The sequence below is a fragment of the Elgaria multicarinata genome, chromosome 3, assembly GCF_023053635.1.
Source record: "Elgaria multicarinata webbii isolate HBS135686 ecotype San Diego chromosome 3, rElgMul1.1.pri, whole genome shotgun sequence".
NCBI lineage: Eukaryota > Metazoa > Chordata > Lepidosauria > Squamata > Anguidae > Elgaria > Elgaria multicarinata.
The window spans coordinates 1,222,883-1,240,559 of record NC_086173.1 but is presented as its reverse complement, the minus strand read 5'-3'; the positions used below and the strand labels follow the sequence as shown (position 1 = coordinate 1,240,559).

Sequence of the window (17,677 nt, the reverse complement as noted above, 5' to 3'; positions counted from 1 at the left end):
ATAGATGGAAGAGCCTTCCTCCCCAAAGCATGGGCAAGAACGTTATGCAGCCTGATCCACGAGATCAACAATCAATGTTCAGTCAGCTCGTGAACTATTTAGAGGCCGTTAGGTCTAATGTCAGCCACTACAGCAGTCATCAAATTTGCAAGGCTCCACATGAGGATCCTTCAGAACTGGTTTCTAAGGATTTTCGACCTACATGAAGATGCCTGACAATCCCAACTAACCGTACCGATCTCAGTCCGATCCTCCCTAATCTGGTGGCTGTCAATGAAAAACCTGTTCAAGGGCGTACCTTTCCACATCACGACACCATTGAAAACAATAACAACCGATGCGTCCATGATAGGATGGGGAGCACATTGTGACCCCTTCTCGTTCAGGGCTGGTGGTCACCCGCACAGACCAGGGAACATATCAACCACCTCGAACTTTTAGCAGTTGAGAAAGCGCTGAAGGCTTTTGCGTCCATAATACTGAAACACAATGTTCTTATCGCGACGGACAACACCACAGTTGTGTGTTGTATCAACAGGCAAGGTGGCACAAGGTCCCATCCACTGACTCGGTCAACCCTTCGTATTTGGCATTGGTGTATAAGGAGAGGATTCCATCTTACTGCCATCCATGTGGCGGGAAAGGAGAACACCATAGCGGAGTCTCTCAGCAGGTCCTTCCACACTTCTCACAAGTGGGAACTGAATGTGAAGATCAGGAAGAATCTATTTCGCTATTGAGGGAACCCGAAGGTTGACCTCTTTGTGACTGGCATCAACTCAGCTTGCCCCAAATATTGCAGCAGAGCGTGCTGGGGACGACAGTCGCTAGGAGATGCTTTTGCAAGAATGTGGACAGGGACTCTACTGTATGTATTTCCACCATTCCTGCTTCTGACTAGAGTGGTGGCAAAAATTCAACAGCACAAGTTAGATTGTGTGTTGACAGCCCCATGTTGGCCGCACCAGCCTTGGTTTGCCCACCTCCTACAGCTATCGAAGAGGATGTACATAAAGCTCCCCTCGATACTGACACTATTGACTCGGAATGGGGGCAAGGTTCAACACCCGGACTAAAAAACTTTGAAGTTGACAGCTTGGAAGATATACCCTCACAGCCACAACACTCGTTACCAGTAACAGTCAGGCAGATATTACAAGCCTCACGTAAGATGTCCACTAGAAAATCTTACTCTTACAAGTGGAGACGGTTTTCCCTATTCACACAGGAATGCAATTTTCAGCCAACCTCGTGCAACTTGCAAAATATGCTTGAATACTTACTATCTCTACATCAAGGGGGTTTGAAATTGTCATCTATAAAAATCCGCCTCACAGCTATCTCTGCAAAACACCCAGGATTCGGAGGATTTTCGTCGTTCTCTCACCCTACAACAAAAGGATTTTTGCATGGTGTAAAGAACACGGCGACAATTCGACAAGTAGTTCCAACTTGGAGTCTGTCCATAGTTTTACAAGCGCTCACAAGGAAACCCTTTGAACCTTTAGCCACTGTAGGCCTTTGATTACTATCAATGAAGATCGCTTTCTTAGTGGCGATAACATTAGCACGCCGTTCAAGTGAGCTTAGGGCACTAAGAGTAGACCTACCTTACCTTATTTTTCATAAGGAGAAGGTTGTGCTTCGCACTGATATTGTTTTTTTTGCCTAAGGTGGTGTCATCCTTTCACACTACACAGGACATCGTTTTACCTGCCTTTTTTCAAAATCCAACATCACCACAAGAATCCACCTTGCACTTACTCGACGTAAGACGAGCTATTGCCTTCTATAAGTCACGAACTGAGCACTTTAGACCGACGCAACAGTTATTTGTGTGTTGTGGTGAACCACACAAGGGCTTCCCTGTATCCTGTCAGCACCTATCTCATTGGATAACTCAGACCATAGAGTTGGCTTATGCACTAGCAGGACTTCAGTTAACAGAGCCTGTTAAAGCCCATTCGACTAGAGGGATGGCTACCTCTGTAGCTTTTCGAAGAGGAATCCCTCTAGAGAACCTCTGCAAGGCAGCGACGTGGGCGACTCCATCCACATTCATACGCCATTACAGCCTTGATGTCCAAGCATGGCAAGATTGCTCATTTGGCAGAGCAGTCCTCTCGGAAGTTTTCAGATGACACACTAACCCACCTCCAGGTACGTCAGCTTGTTATTCGCCCATATGTGTGATGCATAGAGACCATGAAGAAGAAATGCAGGTTGCTTACCTGTAACTGTAGTTCTTCGAGTGGTCATCTATGCATTCACACAACCCACCCACTATCCCCTCTAGGTGGTTTGTGCTACTTTTATTAATTTATGTATTTATTTAATCCTGCTTTTATGGGGCCACAATCTTGGACTCCTGATAACTAAGGTATGGGCGGGAACCACAGCGACAGGCGCAGTAGCGTTGGGGGGATGGTTCCCGCCAGAAACGTTTCTTTTAGCTATTGGAGGTTCCAGTACAGGGCTCCGCGTTGGTGCAGAGCCCATATGTGTGAATGCATAGATAGCCACTTGAAGAACTACAGTTACAGGTAAGCAACCTACATATCCCCCTGGGATGGCCCTTCTTAATCAGTCTTCCACTACTGCAGAGGTTCTGAGCCCTACTGCTACATAGTGATCTGTTCATGACAATAGACAATGCAGCTATAGAAAGTTCCTCCACCTGGGTGGAGTGCTCCATCCACAGATTAAGGGCCTACCCAAGAAAGCAAAGATAATTTAACCCTGGGTAGAGGTTTCAACATCCCAGGCCGTTCCATTTCAAATGGTCACTGTACCCAAGAAAAAATATTTTAGAGGAGGAAAGAGCATAAGTGAAGTTTCTAAAACTGACAGCGTTGACGCCATTTGCTTTGGTCTGAATTAGGACTTTGATTGGGTGATTCAGAATTTACAGTACATATCTCTCAGCAGTGTCATTAGGCAAATAGAACACTGCTTCAAGGGCTGGATGATGGGCATTGATAAACCTGCACCTCGCTTGTTAACTCCAAAACGTTTTGACTCTTGGCTCACATTGGTGACTTTGCTTTGTGTGTTTTTATCATAATTATTCCTTTCAATACCAATTCATATTTTCCTATGCTTGTGCAAATGTTGCCAAAAACCACACTAGCCACACACAAGAAAATGGTATCAAAAGACTTGGGCTAAGCCTGAGGTTTGTAGGAATATGAACAATTTTAAGAATCCTAAGGGAGTGAGCACCCCCACATAGTCTATGATCACTCAATGGCATGAAATGTTGTCATCAATGGAGAAACCAAAGATCTATGTGGCTGACATTGGGCAGGCGTGTGTCTACCCAAACCCCCAGGGAAACTCCAAATTGGCACGAAAAAAACAAAAACGTGCCAATGAGGGCTGGGCATGTTCAGTTGGCACCAGATGCTGACTGATAGTGGGAGAATGGAATTGGGTGTCTGACCCTTTGAATATAACACACTGTAGTATTTTGTTGCGGGGCTCCACTTGTTGACCTTTTAGTCTCACTTTTCTAATTAAGCACTTACTTCCACTTTTGTCCCACATACTGAGAGAGAGGGGGCTGGGTTATCACACCCACACCCACCCACCCTCTGCTACTACTACTTGGAGACTGGAGCATATTACTCCAACTTTGTGTTACCTGCATTGGATGCCTGTTTGTTTCCAAGTTTAATTTAAGGCAATGGATTTGACCTTTAAATTCCTAAATCAGTGGTCCCCAATGTGGCGCCCACAGGCACTTCCAATGCCACCAATGAAAGCATCCCCAACTTGATGCCCAAGGGTGCCCGATCCCCCTCCCCCATTTTAAAATATATGAGCAGTGATTTGTATGAAATGCTTACAACTTCCAAGCAATTATGGAGGCCACCATTGAGGGAGGAAGCAGCAGCCAGGCACCTCTCCATTGTGCCTGGGTCCAGCTCTAGCTGAGAGCCCCCTCCCTCCTGCTACCAACTGTCTCTGCAGAGGCCACCAGTGAGGGAGGAAGCAGCAGCCAGGCACCTCTCCATCATGCCTGGGTCCAGCTCCAGCTGAGAGCCCCCTCCCTCCTGCTACCAACTGTCTCTGCAGAGACCATCAGTGAGGGAGGAAGCGGCAGCCAGGCACCTCTCCATCATGCCTGGGTCCAGCTCCAGCTGAGAGCCCCCTCCCTCCTGCTACCAACTGTCTCTGCAGAGGCCACCAGTGAGGGAGAAAGCAGCAGCCAGGCACCTCTCCATCATGCCTGGGTCCAGCTCCAGCTGAGAGCCCCCTTCCTCCTGCTACCAACTGTCTCTGCAGAGACCACCAGTGAGGGAGGAAGCAGCAGCCAGGCACCTCTCCATCGTGCCTGAGTCCAGCTCCAGCTGAAAGCCCCCTTCCTCCTGCTACCGTCAACTGTAACTGCTGAACTTTCCAACTAAGATTGTAGTGCCTGAATTTGCTTTCCTTTTCCCCCCTCCTCCCTCCCAATCCCCTTTCCTTTTGTGTCATGACCTTTAGCTTGTAAGCCTGTGGGCAGGGACTGTCAAGAAATACTTTTGTAAGCCACCATGAGAGCCTTTTTTGGCTGAATGGCGGCATAAAAATGCTTAAATAAATAAATATAAATATACACTTCAGTGTGCCACCTATTCAAATATTGAAAGTGTTATAAGGTCCTCATTATAGGGGGTGAGTGTTTATTCTTCCAATGTCATAATATGTCTTTTAGCTCTCAAAAGGGTGCAGAGAATCAATTTACATTGACCATTTATTAATCTCCATGAAGTAGGTAAATAATTGAAAAGAGGGTGTACATCAATAAGTACTAAACACTGTTCCAATACAAAATTTATTTGCGCAATAACTTCTCCCTCAGAAAGAAGCAACTACTGGGCACTGACAAAATGTATGTTTAAAAGAAGCGTTAGCTGTATTGCACCACCAATATTTACTTGAATTAGAGCCAGCCTTCCTCAACCTGGGGCGCTCCAGATGTGTTGGACTACAACTCCCAGAATGCCCCAGCCAGCTGGCTGGGGCATTCTGGGAGTTGTAGTCCAACACATCTGGAGCGCCCCAGGTTGAGGAAGGCTGAATTAGACAATCCCTTATTATTATTTTTGTCTGTGGAATAAATCTAGACACGTCGGGTAGATGCCAAATAGTGATTCACCGTTGAGGCATTTTGTGGTGGTGTCCACAGCAGTTTCTTAAATTCCCAAGTGTGCCCATGGGTCCAAAAGGCCAGGGACCCCATCCTCAGTGGTTCAGACCCTTGGTATCTCAAGGATCACCTTAGGTCAGGTTTGCCTCTTGCGTGGGCCACTGGAAGCGTTCGACATCTGATGTCTTGCTCTGGGAAAGCCAAATCAAGCTCAGCAGGCATTCACCAAGAGCAGCAGCTTTTCATAACATTGGGGTCACAAAGGGGCACATCAGTATTTGGCTGATTCAGCACTGCTTTTAGATATTAACCCAATATTTTGTAATGTTATTCATTATAGTAATCTGTTGAACTATTTTGCTTCTACGGACAGGCGTTTTCTACAGTATGTTGATTATTGTTTTGCTCTCATTTTTTAATTTTTTGATGTGTGTTACCTCCACGATGCTTAAGCTGATTTTAACTTGTGAACTGCTTTTGGGCTTGCCTTCAGGTAAGGGAAAGCAAAACATACATTATTAAATAAATTTTAAAAATAAAAGCTTCATGTGTTTCTGCCACCATGGAAGAAAAAAAAAATAGCGTTGTGCACTGCTTTTTTTCTTCTCTGTTCCACTGACTTGACCGGCTAATCGAGGATCAACCAGCATTTTAATTCTTGGAGTGTGAAATCGTAATGAAAAGCTACAGCAAAAAAATAGATCCATCCAAATGGCTGCAGCAATCAGATTATGTTTATTTTGTAAATGAGACATTTAAACTGTTGATCAGGAACTGGAAAATAAATCTGCTAGAGCCAAAACATAAACAGCGTCCTGTAACATTTTAGGGCAATTGCTTGAATGGTGATTTTCTCTTCCACATCAGACTTGGGGACACAGATTCAGATCTTCCTGCTGAAATAAATATTCTCATTTTAAAGAAAGGACAGAAAAGAATACATAAACTAAAAAATGTGATTTTGGTCCTCATCTGTGTCAACATGTTGAACAAACTTTTTTTCCCTTCTGCCTCCTATCAGAGCACCACTTGCCATTGTCGTGGTGTATACTACTTTTGAAGTATACTACCAGTTGAATTTTAAGATGCCTTTTAATAATGCGCTGCTTTTAATAATGTATTAGTTTTAAACGTTTTAATCAATTATATGTATTTTATGGCGTTTGTATTTGTGTTGTACCCCCCCCCCCTTGATCCGGAGGGAGAGGCAGGTAACAAAAATATTATTATTATTATTATTATTATTATTATTATTATTATTATTATTATTATAAACCGGAGGCTAATCTACACCTGCAGCCCTTTCGCTATGGAAGACGAATGCTTCTGACAGTTCCTGCTTCCACGATCGCCACTCATGGGGCACACACAACTGATTTTTTTTGTCACACAAAAAATCACACAACTGATTTTTCACAACAAAATTACAGGAGTGCCATTGTGGGAGCACGGGTGCCCCATTACGGCGGTCCCACATGTGTATCGCTAGAAGTGGGTAGGGCTAGGCATATGGTTATGGGGCAGAGATTTTTTAATGACTCGTGAGGGATGCATGCGTAGGAGCGCACACATGGGGAGGATAGGAACTCCTTCGAATATGCGCTCCTGCACAGAGGTATGCTTGTATTAAAAAAACAAAGACAATTGGTGATGAAACATGCCAATAGCCATCCAAAATATGTCATGGAAATGGTGGACAGGACCACTCCCACACAACTCCGATACCCATGCACACGCCCCTCACAGCTGATTGGCTGTTCGCTGAGCCCAGAACTCCTGGTGAACAGCAGCAACCCCACCAAGGGGGACACACCGCAAACATTCTTCAGAATTAATGTGAGAGAGCTGGAAAAATCACAACAAAAGCAGTCAGGGATATTCCGGGAAAACTGGGAGGTGGAGCTGAGATCACTATGGGAGCAGTTGAACGTCATGTGCCGTTGGTGACAACTGTGATACAATCCTGCAATAAATGTGTGGTGTAGACTCCCCCAGGGACACACCAATACCCGGAAAAATGCATCAGACAAAGCTAACAAGATGCAGTTGTACTGAAATAATTGAAACACTATCTTTTTCTGTGAAAATTGTTCAACAGTTAAACAGACACAAAAACAGAGCTGAGCCAAAATTTGCTTAATTTTAAGCAAATAATTGCTTAATAATTCCACTATTTCATGTGGAATAGTGGGAAAGGAGATGGAAAAAGGGGTCACACTTCCATATTTTCTTGTTTAATTTTAAATTTGTTTCCATTGTGTTTAGATTTATTGTAGTACACTCAACATTTGGGATTGGGTGAGCTAAAATTTCAACCACTCTTAGCGACCACCCCATATGCAGTCTAGATGCTACCAGGCCATGGTAACAAAGACCATAATTACATGGAGATTGGACTAATGTCAGGCACTCTACATAGGGCTGCCTCGGAAAAGTCTCCATTGCCCCATAATGTGGGGGCAGCAGCAGTGTTAATGGAGGCCTGGATATTGGAGCAGACCGGCATATTACACCATTTTCACAACAGCTGGCACTGGTTACAATATGTTTCTAGCCACCATTCAAAGTGGAGATAATTACTCTAAAGCTCTACATTAGGTTCAGGTTGCCTGAAAGGTCACATCCTTTTGTACTATCTTTCTCACAGCCTAAGACCTGGTGGGGAGCCCTTCTGTGTTTCTACTCGTGGCTGAAGCAAGACTGGTGGGGAAGAGACAGCCTTCTCTGTGGCTGCACCCCAGTTGCGGGTGTTCCTTCCACAGGAGTTCCATTTAGTCCCCTTGCTTTTAAATTTCCCAATGTCTGCTCAAACTAGTGTTCATGGGGCAGGCAAGTTAACTAGCCTGACTTTACTTCTCACTATATTTTGTTTTTTCTGCTTCACTGTCTGTAAGCAGAGAAATTCCTTGAGTGCAGTATTTTCCAGTGGAAGAGCAAGATATATATTGTTCTAAATCAGCCTTCCTCAACCTGGGGCGCTCCAGATGTGTTGGACTACAACTCCCAGAATGCCCCAGCCTGGGAGCAAGATAATTGCATTTCCCATTAGATACCCTGAATGGATTTGCTACTGAAAGCTGACATTGCCACCAGCTTCTGAGTTCATTTTACTGATACCTACATCAGCCTTCCTCAACCTGGAGTGCTCCAGATGTGTTGGACTACAACTCCCAGAATGCCCCAGCTGGCTGGGGCATTCTGGGAGATGCAGTCCAACACATCTGGAGCGCCCCAGGTTGAGGAAGGCTGTTCTAAATAAATTAAATTACCTTTACTGGTGCTTATAGAAGTTCTATATTTTTTGGAAGCACTTAACACCAAGAGGCAGTCCTTAGCCATAGCAGAGACACCTACACTGTTCTTTATTTAGGCAATTTTTGCTTTTCCTTGCCCTTATGGTACCCATTTTTCTCTTCCTTACATCAGAGATGGGCAGAAAGTAGATGTCCAGATGTTTTAGCCTTTAACTCCTAGCATTCCTGACCATTGGCCATGTTGGCAGGGACTTCTGGGAGTTGAAAATTTGAAACACCTGGAGATACTCCTTCTGCCCACCCCACCTTACACCTACTATTAGCTAGCATCTCTTACCGTTCTTTTTCTGGGTTTCAACCTGAAGTTTGCTGGCACGGTGTGTTATATTCTACCCAGGCAAACACATCTGGTAAGGGGGAAAGAAAGATAGGTCACACAAGTATAAATCAGATACTGCATGGATCCAGTTTCCTTTTTCAGATATTCAGGAAAAAGACAGCTGACTTTAATTTGAGGAGAAGTAATTGAAACGCCTTTGAAATACAAACATAAGATCGGCATATTCATTGGTCTAAGGAATCTTTGGATTGCCAATTGTTGAAAAGTAAAACAAAAACTATAGCATAACTTCTCCAGTGTCTTTTACAGCAGTTGCGCTGCAGGAATAATCAGATGAAGCTTTTCGCTGCATACTAGAATCTGCAGATTAGGGAGCAGTAGAAACAAGACATCTGGCAACCCTAGTGACATTAAAAGTGGCTTCTGGGGACTACAGAGACAGAGTGGACATAGATGCCAGGGTTACAAAGGGTGTTGTGCAGTGGCTAAGAGTCTGAATCGTGAGCGTTAAGCGCCTCGGGTCATAAACTGGTTATTAGGTAGCCTTAAACCAGCCTACAACCCCTCAGCCTCAGATCTGCCAACTGCAACATGTGAATCTCACTGGCCTGCCTTACCCAGCAGCTCCAAGATTACAGACGTGCTTATATAGGAAACGCTTGGAATGCACTATATAAATGCCAAGTATTATTAAAACAGTTATTTTTAACTGTTTGTCGGAAAGAAAACCATTTACAAATCAGCATAGTGCTGTTGCTAAGACAGACAGGGAGGTAGAGAGGCTATCTGGTGAGAAATCCACAACCCCCATCTTCACTGCAAGTGGTGCAAACTTGACGTTTCTTCTTTTCAAAAGAAAATTGCAACTGTAAAAAACAACATCCTAGCTGCCAGTGATAAGAAGGATCCAGCATGTAGGATAGAAAAAAGAGTTCCTCACCTGTTAGTACAAATAAAATGGACAAAGCATGTCAGCTGATTAATACAAAAAGTCACAGAGGGTCACCAACCTACTTGCCATTAGCTCTATAGAATTCTTATTCTAAGGACTTCCAGAGGTCTTACCTGTTTCATAGTAATCATAGATCTTAACTTCAGCTGGCTTGCTATTGGTCACAGGATGGGCTTGTTCTAAAGTTAATGCAAAAGTAACTGGTTTTGATGATACCTGAACACAGGAAGAGAGAAAGGATCAGAGAGAGCTTCTTTTGAGAGTGTTTGATGTTGCACCTTTACAATAAAAGCTTTTATTCCTGAAAAACTCACATCTAGGAGATAGAAGAAGACATGGTCATTCCTGGTTTCCACACGCATTACCTGGTCCCGGAGCTGAATGAGAAGAAAAGCAAGGAGGAATTTACTTACTTATAGGAAAGAGGGCACGTCATGCAAATGACACCAAAGTGAGAAAAATAGTTTCATGCAGCATCATGGCAATTCAGATGGCTTCCTTCCTTCCTTTTTTTCTTTTTGTAGAGTTTCTAGCTGTTTGAAACATTACTGATGCTGAAATGCTCGTCCTTTTCAGGGTCCTTCCAGGCAGAAATTTCAAAGCTTTTTTACTGCATACCCTTGCACCAACACCTGGAGATTCCCATGCTAGTACTGGGGGGCTTCTACACGCCACACTGAGGGTGCTTCCATGCGCCCCCAGTGCGACCCCAAAGCGCTCGTGTAACTTGCCTGGAGAAGAGACGAGGAAGAGGCATCCTTGCCGCCGCCGCCACCCACCTACCTCTGACCCGGCCGGGTCGGAGAGCTCGGCGGAAGAAGGCGGGGTGGAGAGCCCCGCCTTCTTCCACCGAGCTCTCCATCCCGGCTGGCGAGGAGGGAGGTGGGTGGCGGCGGCGGCGGCAAGGACGCCTCTTCCTCGTCTCTTCTCCAGGCAAGTTACACGAGCGCTTTGGGGCCACACTGGGGGCGCAAGGAAGCGCCCTCAGTACGGCGTGTAGAAGCCTCCCCTGGACTTTGCTGGTACTGCTGAGATGCAAACACCACACATTTGGGTAGCATGTCTGAGCATATTTGAGTTCTTTGAGAACTCTAGGATGGATGCCCTCTGGGCCTGGTGATTTATTTGCTTTCAATTTGTCAATACGGTTGAGAACTTCATCTTTTGTCACCACTATTTGCCTCAATTCCTCAGACTCCCTTCCTGAAAACATCTGTTCAGGCACAGGCATCTGTCCTATATCCTCTGCAGTGAACACCGATGCAAAGAATTCATTCAGCTTCTCTGCAATCTCCCTATCCTCCTTTAGTACTCCCTTAACTCCGTTGTCATCTACTGGTCCAACTGCTTCCCTCGCTAGTTTCCTTCTTCTGAAATATTCAAAGAATTCTTTATTGTTGGCCTTGATATTATTAGCGATGTGCTCTTCAAAATGCTTTTTTGCATCTCTTCTTGTTTGCTTGCACCGCCCTTGTGCCAGCTTGTGCTCCCTTCTATTTTCCTCACTTGAGCAAGACTTCCATTTTTTGAAGGAAGCCCTCTTCTCTACAATAGCTTCTTTGACACTGCTTGTTAACCATGCTGGTGACCTCTTGGACTTGGCACTATCTTTCCTAAGCTGTGGAATACATTTTAGTTGAGCTTCTATTATTGTGCTTTTGAGTAAGCTCCATACATTTTCCAAGGATTTAACCCTCTTGATTCCCCCTTTCAGCTCTCTTTTCACCAGTTCCCTCATTTTAAGTTTCCACTTTTGAAATCAAACGTGACTGTGTTGGACTTCTGGGGCAATTTCCCACTTAAGTATATATTGAATCTGAAAGCACTGTGATTGCTGTTACTGTCTGGTTCAACAATATTTACATCTTGTATTAGGTCCTGGGCAGCACCACTTAGGATTATGTCCAGGGTTGCCTCCCCTCTGACAAGTTCCATGACCAACTGTTCCAGGGCACAGTCATTTAGGACATCAAAAATTTAACCTCTTTTGTCACGACTGGAATATGCCTTTATCCAGTCAATGTGAGGATAATTCACTCTTCTGTAGAATAAGTGGGGAAGCAGAATGGCATACATTTGTAGCAACCTTCTTTGCAACTTCTGCCCATCATGTTCAGGATATGGATTCAAGTTCTTTCTGCTATGCTATTACTTAATTAAGAGCCTCGTATGGCGCAGAGTGGTAATCGGCAGCTACTGCAGCCAAAACTCTCCCCACGGCCTGAGTTCGATCCCAGCGGAAGCTGGTTTTCAGGTAGCCGGCTCAGGTCGACTCAGCCTTCCATCCTTCCGAGGTCGGTAAAATGAGTACCCAGCTAGCTGGTGGAAAGGGAACCGCAACTGGGGAAGGCCATGGCAAACCACGCCGCTACAAAGTCTGCCAAGAAAACATCAGCGAAAGCAGGCGTCCCTCTAGGAATCAGTAATGACTCAAGTGCTTGCACGAGAGGTTCCTTTCCTTTCCTATTACTTAATAGTGTAGCTTATTCAATCACTTTTTCAGGCTTGACACTTTATCTAGATCAGAGGTGGGCAACTTGTGGCACTCCAGACGTTTTGGCCTACAATTCTCATCAGCCCTCATCAATGGCTAGGATGTTTAGGCTGATGGGACTTGTAGAGTGAAACATCTGAAGTGCTACAAGTTAGGCACATAAGAAGCTGCCTTATTCCCAGGAAGACCATTGGTCCTTCTAGCACAGTACTGTCAACACTGACTGGCATCAGCTCTCCAGGGTTTCAGGCAGGATTCTTGTCTTGAACCTGGGACCTTCTGCATGCAACGCATGTGCTGAGCTATGGGGCTCACTCCTGCTCCAGATAGAACCATTCACTTAGTTCTTAGCTTTTACCTGCTTTAGGGATGATGGGATGGGAACCCAACCAGACAGCATCTTCACATCAATGATGGCCATATTGGATGTGTTGCGCTCTCCAGTGTAACTTGAATAAAATAAAATAAAAAAAACCTGGGTTATTGTATTCTCACTGAGCCCAGTCAAAAGCAAGCTGCAAATATATCCTGAGGAGCTCTTTATATGACATACTATTCACTACCCTACATCGTTCACTAAATTTGGGGGTTCTTTCTATGGCCTAAGAGAGCCTCGTATGGCGCAGAGCAGTAAAGCAGCAGTTTCTGCAGCTGACACTCTCCCCACGGCCTGAGTTCGATCCCAGCGGAAGCAGGTTTCAGGCAGCCGGCTCAGGTCGACTCAGCCTTCCATCCTCCCGAGGTCGGTAAATTGAGTACCCAGTTAGCTGGTGGAAAGGTAATAACGGCTGGGGAAGGAAACGGCAAACCACCCCGCTATAAGGCCTGCCAAGAAAACGTCAGCGAAAGCCGGCGTCCCTCCAAGAGTCAGCAATGACTCAAGTGCTTTGCACAAGAGGTTCCTTTCCTTTTCCCTTCTATGGCCTAAACACAAAATTCAGAATTATGTATAACTTAATCTCCATTTCCCACCATTTCTTTTAAAAATAATAATAATAATTCTGTGAATTAGAAGAAAAGGGCATTATACCAGGCACTGGAACAATTCCTCAGCCTCTTCCCTCTCACTTCCAAGACCCTTACATTTCCAAGCGTCTCTTTACAACCATGAGTGCTAGAGACTCGCTTTTATTTTTAAATGAAAACTGGAGCATTGTAGGTAGCTGAATTCTGCTTCCACAGAATCATAGCATACACAGAGCTCTGCCAATCGCAGTCTGCTTTCGTTAGCAATGAGCTCATACATTCTACCTCATATAGACAAAATGGATTCTCAGCACACACCAGCAACAACAAGAGCCATTTATATTGGTGCATTTGCAAAATTATCAGCCAGGGAGAACGTTATGTCTGTTCCCATTCCTTGACTCAGATGGGACATTACCTGGCTGTCAGCACAACCTCAAATCTGGGCAGGAAGTCACCTGTACAGGAAGCATTTCTTGTCTGCACAGTCAGAGCAAACCCGGAGGCCTGTTCAGGCAGGATGATGTTGTACCTCAGGGTTGTCTGAAAGAAGAAAAAAGGTGCTTTTATATAGCAGAGGCAACTGTTTCATCCATAGCTATGGAGCTGTGGCTCTAATACGTAGGAAAGGTGTTCACTGAAGGGCATGGCTTGCCATTTACCTGTGTGTAGACACATCCGGAGCCATTCACTCCCACAATGTAGATCCCTGGGAGGTTGGGCAAGGCAACTTGTTGCAGCAGAACGCTGTTGCTTCTGTCTACTTGGAAAAGCTCCTGAAAAAATCCCCCGACACTGATCTCTACCGTGCTTTGAGCGTCTTTTGTGAAGGTGAGGGCCCCATACCGAGCTAAAGCTTGGAGAGCCACAGGAGTGTCCTGGAGAGCACAATACAACTCTGGGTTAGAAAGCAACGGAGGCCTTCTCACTTCTCGGCCTGGACACCCACTCTTCTTTCCCGTAACCCAGGGCGATGAGCAATGGGGATTATTGAGCGATTTTCTGACAAGAACCCTGAGAGCCAAGTGAGGCTCAGTGAGTTTCACGGCTAAGCAGAGGTTTGAACCCAGGACTCTCTAGTCCAGTTTCAACACTCTCCACTGCATCACCCCTGGCTCCTCCCAGTATGTGCTAAGACTCAAAAGAGAAAGTACAAAGTAATAAAGGAGGGGGGGAAAGAAAATAGGGCTACACACAGCAGTAAATAAGAAGCTATGATGACCATTGCCAATTAACTGGTTGGGGGTTTTGGTTTAAAGGCTTCCAAATACGGAACAGAATCAATTGCTTTAAAATGGGGGGTTTACGTCATACAAGTAATAAGTCATTTGGGGCTTTTAAGCACAGAAAGAGTTAAGGGGGGAAATGATAGAGATTTATAAAATTATGCATAATGTAGAGAAAGTGGGCAGAGAGACGTTTCCCTCCCTAATACCAGCCTGCCTGCAGGGTCATCCAATGCAATTGGCTGGCAGGAGACTCAGGACAAATAGAAGTCATTCTGCAGACAGCACATAATTCAGGTAAACGTCACCTGGGTGGAGGAGAAGCCTCCACTGGGATTCTGCTGCCTGACAATCCACTGCGCGATTTGTGAGGCCAGTGTCAGGTCCTCCTGGGTTAGGTTTTCTTGACCAAGGAAAGCCAACAATATATAGCCTGTAATCTCAATCTCAGCAGACGGGGCACGAGAATAGAAAGATGGGACGTTCTCTGCTGGAGGCCTCTTCTTCCTTTCCCAGTGCACCAGACCTCCTGAGAATGGCAAAGAGACTATCAATCAGTAGGGAAAAAAGGCCTGGTTGCATATACTTCTAGATCTAACTTCCTGTCCTTCATCTCGACCAGCTGCAACCGATGCATGCACAAGTGAAGTCCAACGTAGAAGAGCAAGCCACACCCAAATGCTGCCTTGAAATAATTTTCCTTTGAATTTACTGAGGGGAGGTGCAGGCAGCAGTCCAGGGTGGAATCCAACTAATTTTCCTTGTCCTGCTCCCAGGGTGAAGTGGAAAGTGGTACATATGATTTAGATTCTCCCTCCATACATCTTCAGATGTGGCTGGAAGGAGCTGGAATTACATTCTTACTGATGCCAGCAGGGGTGGGCTATTCCCACCACCCACCAGCTTGACCTTGGTAGTAATACCGGCACTTGTCACTTTGCAAAGATTGCCTTATTGAAGAGATGTTGGGTTATCAACAAAGGTATGTCTCTCATTTAAACACAAACAATGGCGTTGGGTCTCTTTATTCCTGGTCTAAGGGCAGGCCACTTACCAGTTTTGGTGGCAGATTTCATCAAGGCATTCAAGATAGATTTCTGTTTTTCCATTTCACCAGCTAAACCATACATGTAGGCCAAGAGAGCATTTTCGTAAGTGTTTTCCATATCCCTGTTGGAAGCAGCATCCAAGCAGGAGAGACCATTCCTCACCACAGGATACTACAGTATAAGATGCATGTTATTTACACATGATATACTTATATACAGACAGACACTAACTTACAAGGGTATCAAAATCGTTAGGATACAGGCACATACGGAAAAGACCTAAGAATTAGTGCTAGGAATCTCTGAAAACAGTGCATTTGTATATCACTCCCTCAGAAGGAGGATGTATGCCAAAATGGTTGAGCTGTACACAGGACAAGAGCCCTTTATTACTCAAAACATTTTAAAGGTATTTGGAAGTGTTTCCCTAGAAATGGAGACAATAAATGAAGATCCAAACGGTTAAATTACTTGCAGGCCACCTACAAAAATTAGCTTTGGTATACTCACAAACTAAGTCACATTGGTCACTAGGAAAGTTTCAAGATGGGACATTTTTATGCCAATGAAGCCAGAGATTTATCCCAGAAGTGAGGCCAGCATTCCAGCAAAGAGCGAACCAAGCTGGAGAGATGCCAATGAAGGTCACCGGGTTGAGCCAAGAAATGTGGATTGGGGGCTTTTAATACTCACTTCAAAGAAGAGTCAAGCAGGACAAATCTCTGGCTCAGAATAAAACCCAAACTCAAGTTACAGGAAGCCAGATTCCAGCTGGACATCAGGAAAAACTTCCTGACTGTTAGAGCAGTACGACAATGGAACCGGTTACCTGGGGAGGTTGTGGGCTCTCCCACACTAGAGGCATTCAAGAGGCAGCTGGACAACCATCTGTCAGGGATGCTTTAGGGTGGATTCCTGCATTGAGCAGGGGGTTGGACTAGATGGCCTTTTTGCTCCCTTTCAATAAAGGACTATTCTATGGTTCTATGAAGAATAATTTCTAGGTTAACTCCTTCTCCCTCCCTCCTAGCCAGCCCCTCTGCCACTCCTGCTTCTCTTTAAATCCAATTTACCTGGCTGGGTTGGCAGCAGCGGCAAAAGTAGGAGCACCACTATGCTCCTGCCCTGCAGAGAAAGAACTCAGAAGGAGGGCTTCCCCTTGGGGAACCCTGGCCGGCTGCACAGCAGTGAATTAGTACAAAAGCCTGGTTGGCCCTTGGAAAATGCCGTTTCCCTGAAGGGCAATTGCCGTTTCAGCAGCAGGGTGATCGCTGATTTCTCATTCAGAAAATAGACCAAGCTATTTCTGCCTAAGGGAAAATTGCCCATTGAGGCGGGTGGCTATTCAGAAGAGGGCCTCTTCTGTTGCTCCACTTCACTGTGGAATGAGCAAGCACAGCATTTGCACGGTTTTAGAGGAGCTGCCAGTGAGAACTAACTAGATTCACAGTAATTTCATACCGAGTTGGGAAGTCCACTTTCCAGTAGAGAAGCAGTGACATAAGCCGTGAAGAGAATGGTATAATCTGCTCCATCCTGTTTGCAAAGAAAAACCAGTTCAGACCACAGGGATGCAAAAACACACCTTCCCACCCATGAGAAATTATGCTGAACATATTTTATATTTTGTTTCAAACTGCTAAAATAAAAACATTACTGAAGCACTCCCCCCTCCTCCCCAATTCATTTGGATTCCATTTTAGGTGAAATTCAGTGACAGCAACTTACTAATTACCACAAATTAAAAATATGACGCACTTTGTATACATCCTGGGAGACTCCTATCCCCAACTCTTTCCGCCTTCTGTACTAGAAAGAATTTGGCATCTCAAGACAACACAAAGTCACCTGGGGGCCGTTTTCGTGGTGCCAAGTTGGCGCTGCCTCCCCCTGGGGTGGTGTCAGGTAATTCTAATGCTAAGGGAGGAGGGAGGGGTTTCCAGATGTCATCCAGGTACCTGAGCCCTCCCCCGCCTTTCCTGGTGGAAGGCAACCAATCATCGGTTGCCTTCCACCAGGACCGCCCCCCCAAAACAGCCCTGGAGTGAGGTCAGATGGCGGAAGAGCCCTATGGACCCACTCCCAATGAAAAAGCAGGATAAGTCCCTTACTTTTTCAAAGTGCAGCTTCGCGAGAAAGCCCTGCAGTGAGTGTAAATCTGCAGCTGCAGGATATAGCTGACACCGCAGATTTGCAGCCACCGTGGGGCTTTCTCTGCATATTGACAGCCCACAGGATCCCTTTCTCAATAAGGAAAGGAAG

At 45.3% G+C, this 17,677-nt stretch overlaps 1 protein-coding gene across 4 annotated transcripts in view; it reads right to left on the bottom strand.

Annotated features, from left to right (window-relative positions):
- Positions 1–5,850: 5,850 nt before the first annotated feature.
- The window catches only part of LOC134393966 (ovostatin-like), a 51,532-nt gene continuing 39,705 nt past the window's right edge, over positions 5,851–17,677 (bottom strand). For 3 of the 4 annotated variants that reach the window (XM_063119000.1, XM_063119002.1, XM_063119004.1), the window contains exons 27-36: positions 16,877–16,951; positions 15,421–15,586; positions 14,675–14,895; positions 13,803–14,018; positions 13,559–13,683; positions 12,533–12,623; positions 9,995–10,057; positions 9,794–9,896; positions 8,726–8,795; positions 5,851–6,030 (exon numbers count right to left, since the gene is read on the bottom strand). In XM_063119000.1, coding sequence (XP_062975070.1) covers positions 8,743–8,795; positions 9,794–9,896; positions 9,995–10,057; positions 12,533–12,623; positions 13,559–13,683; positions 13,803–14,018; positions 14,675–14,895; positions 15,421–15,586; positions 16,877–16,951 — 1,113 coding nt within the window. In that variant the 3' untranslated portion in view covers positions 5,851–6,030; positions 8,726–8,742. The remainder of the gene's footprint in view (positions 6,031–8,725; positions 8,796–9,793; positions 9,897–9,994; positions 10,058–12,532; positions 12,624–13,558; positions 13,684–13,802; positions 14,019–14,674; positions 14,896–15,420; positions 15,587–16,876; positions 16,952–17,677) is intronic. The other variant, XM_063119001.1, reaches the window with a different exon arrangement.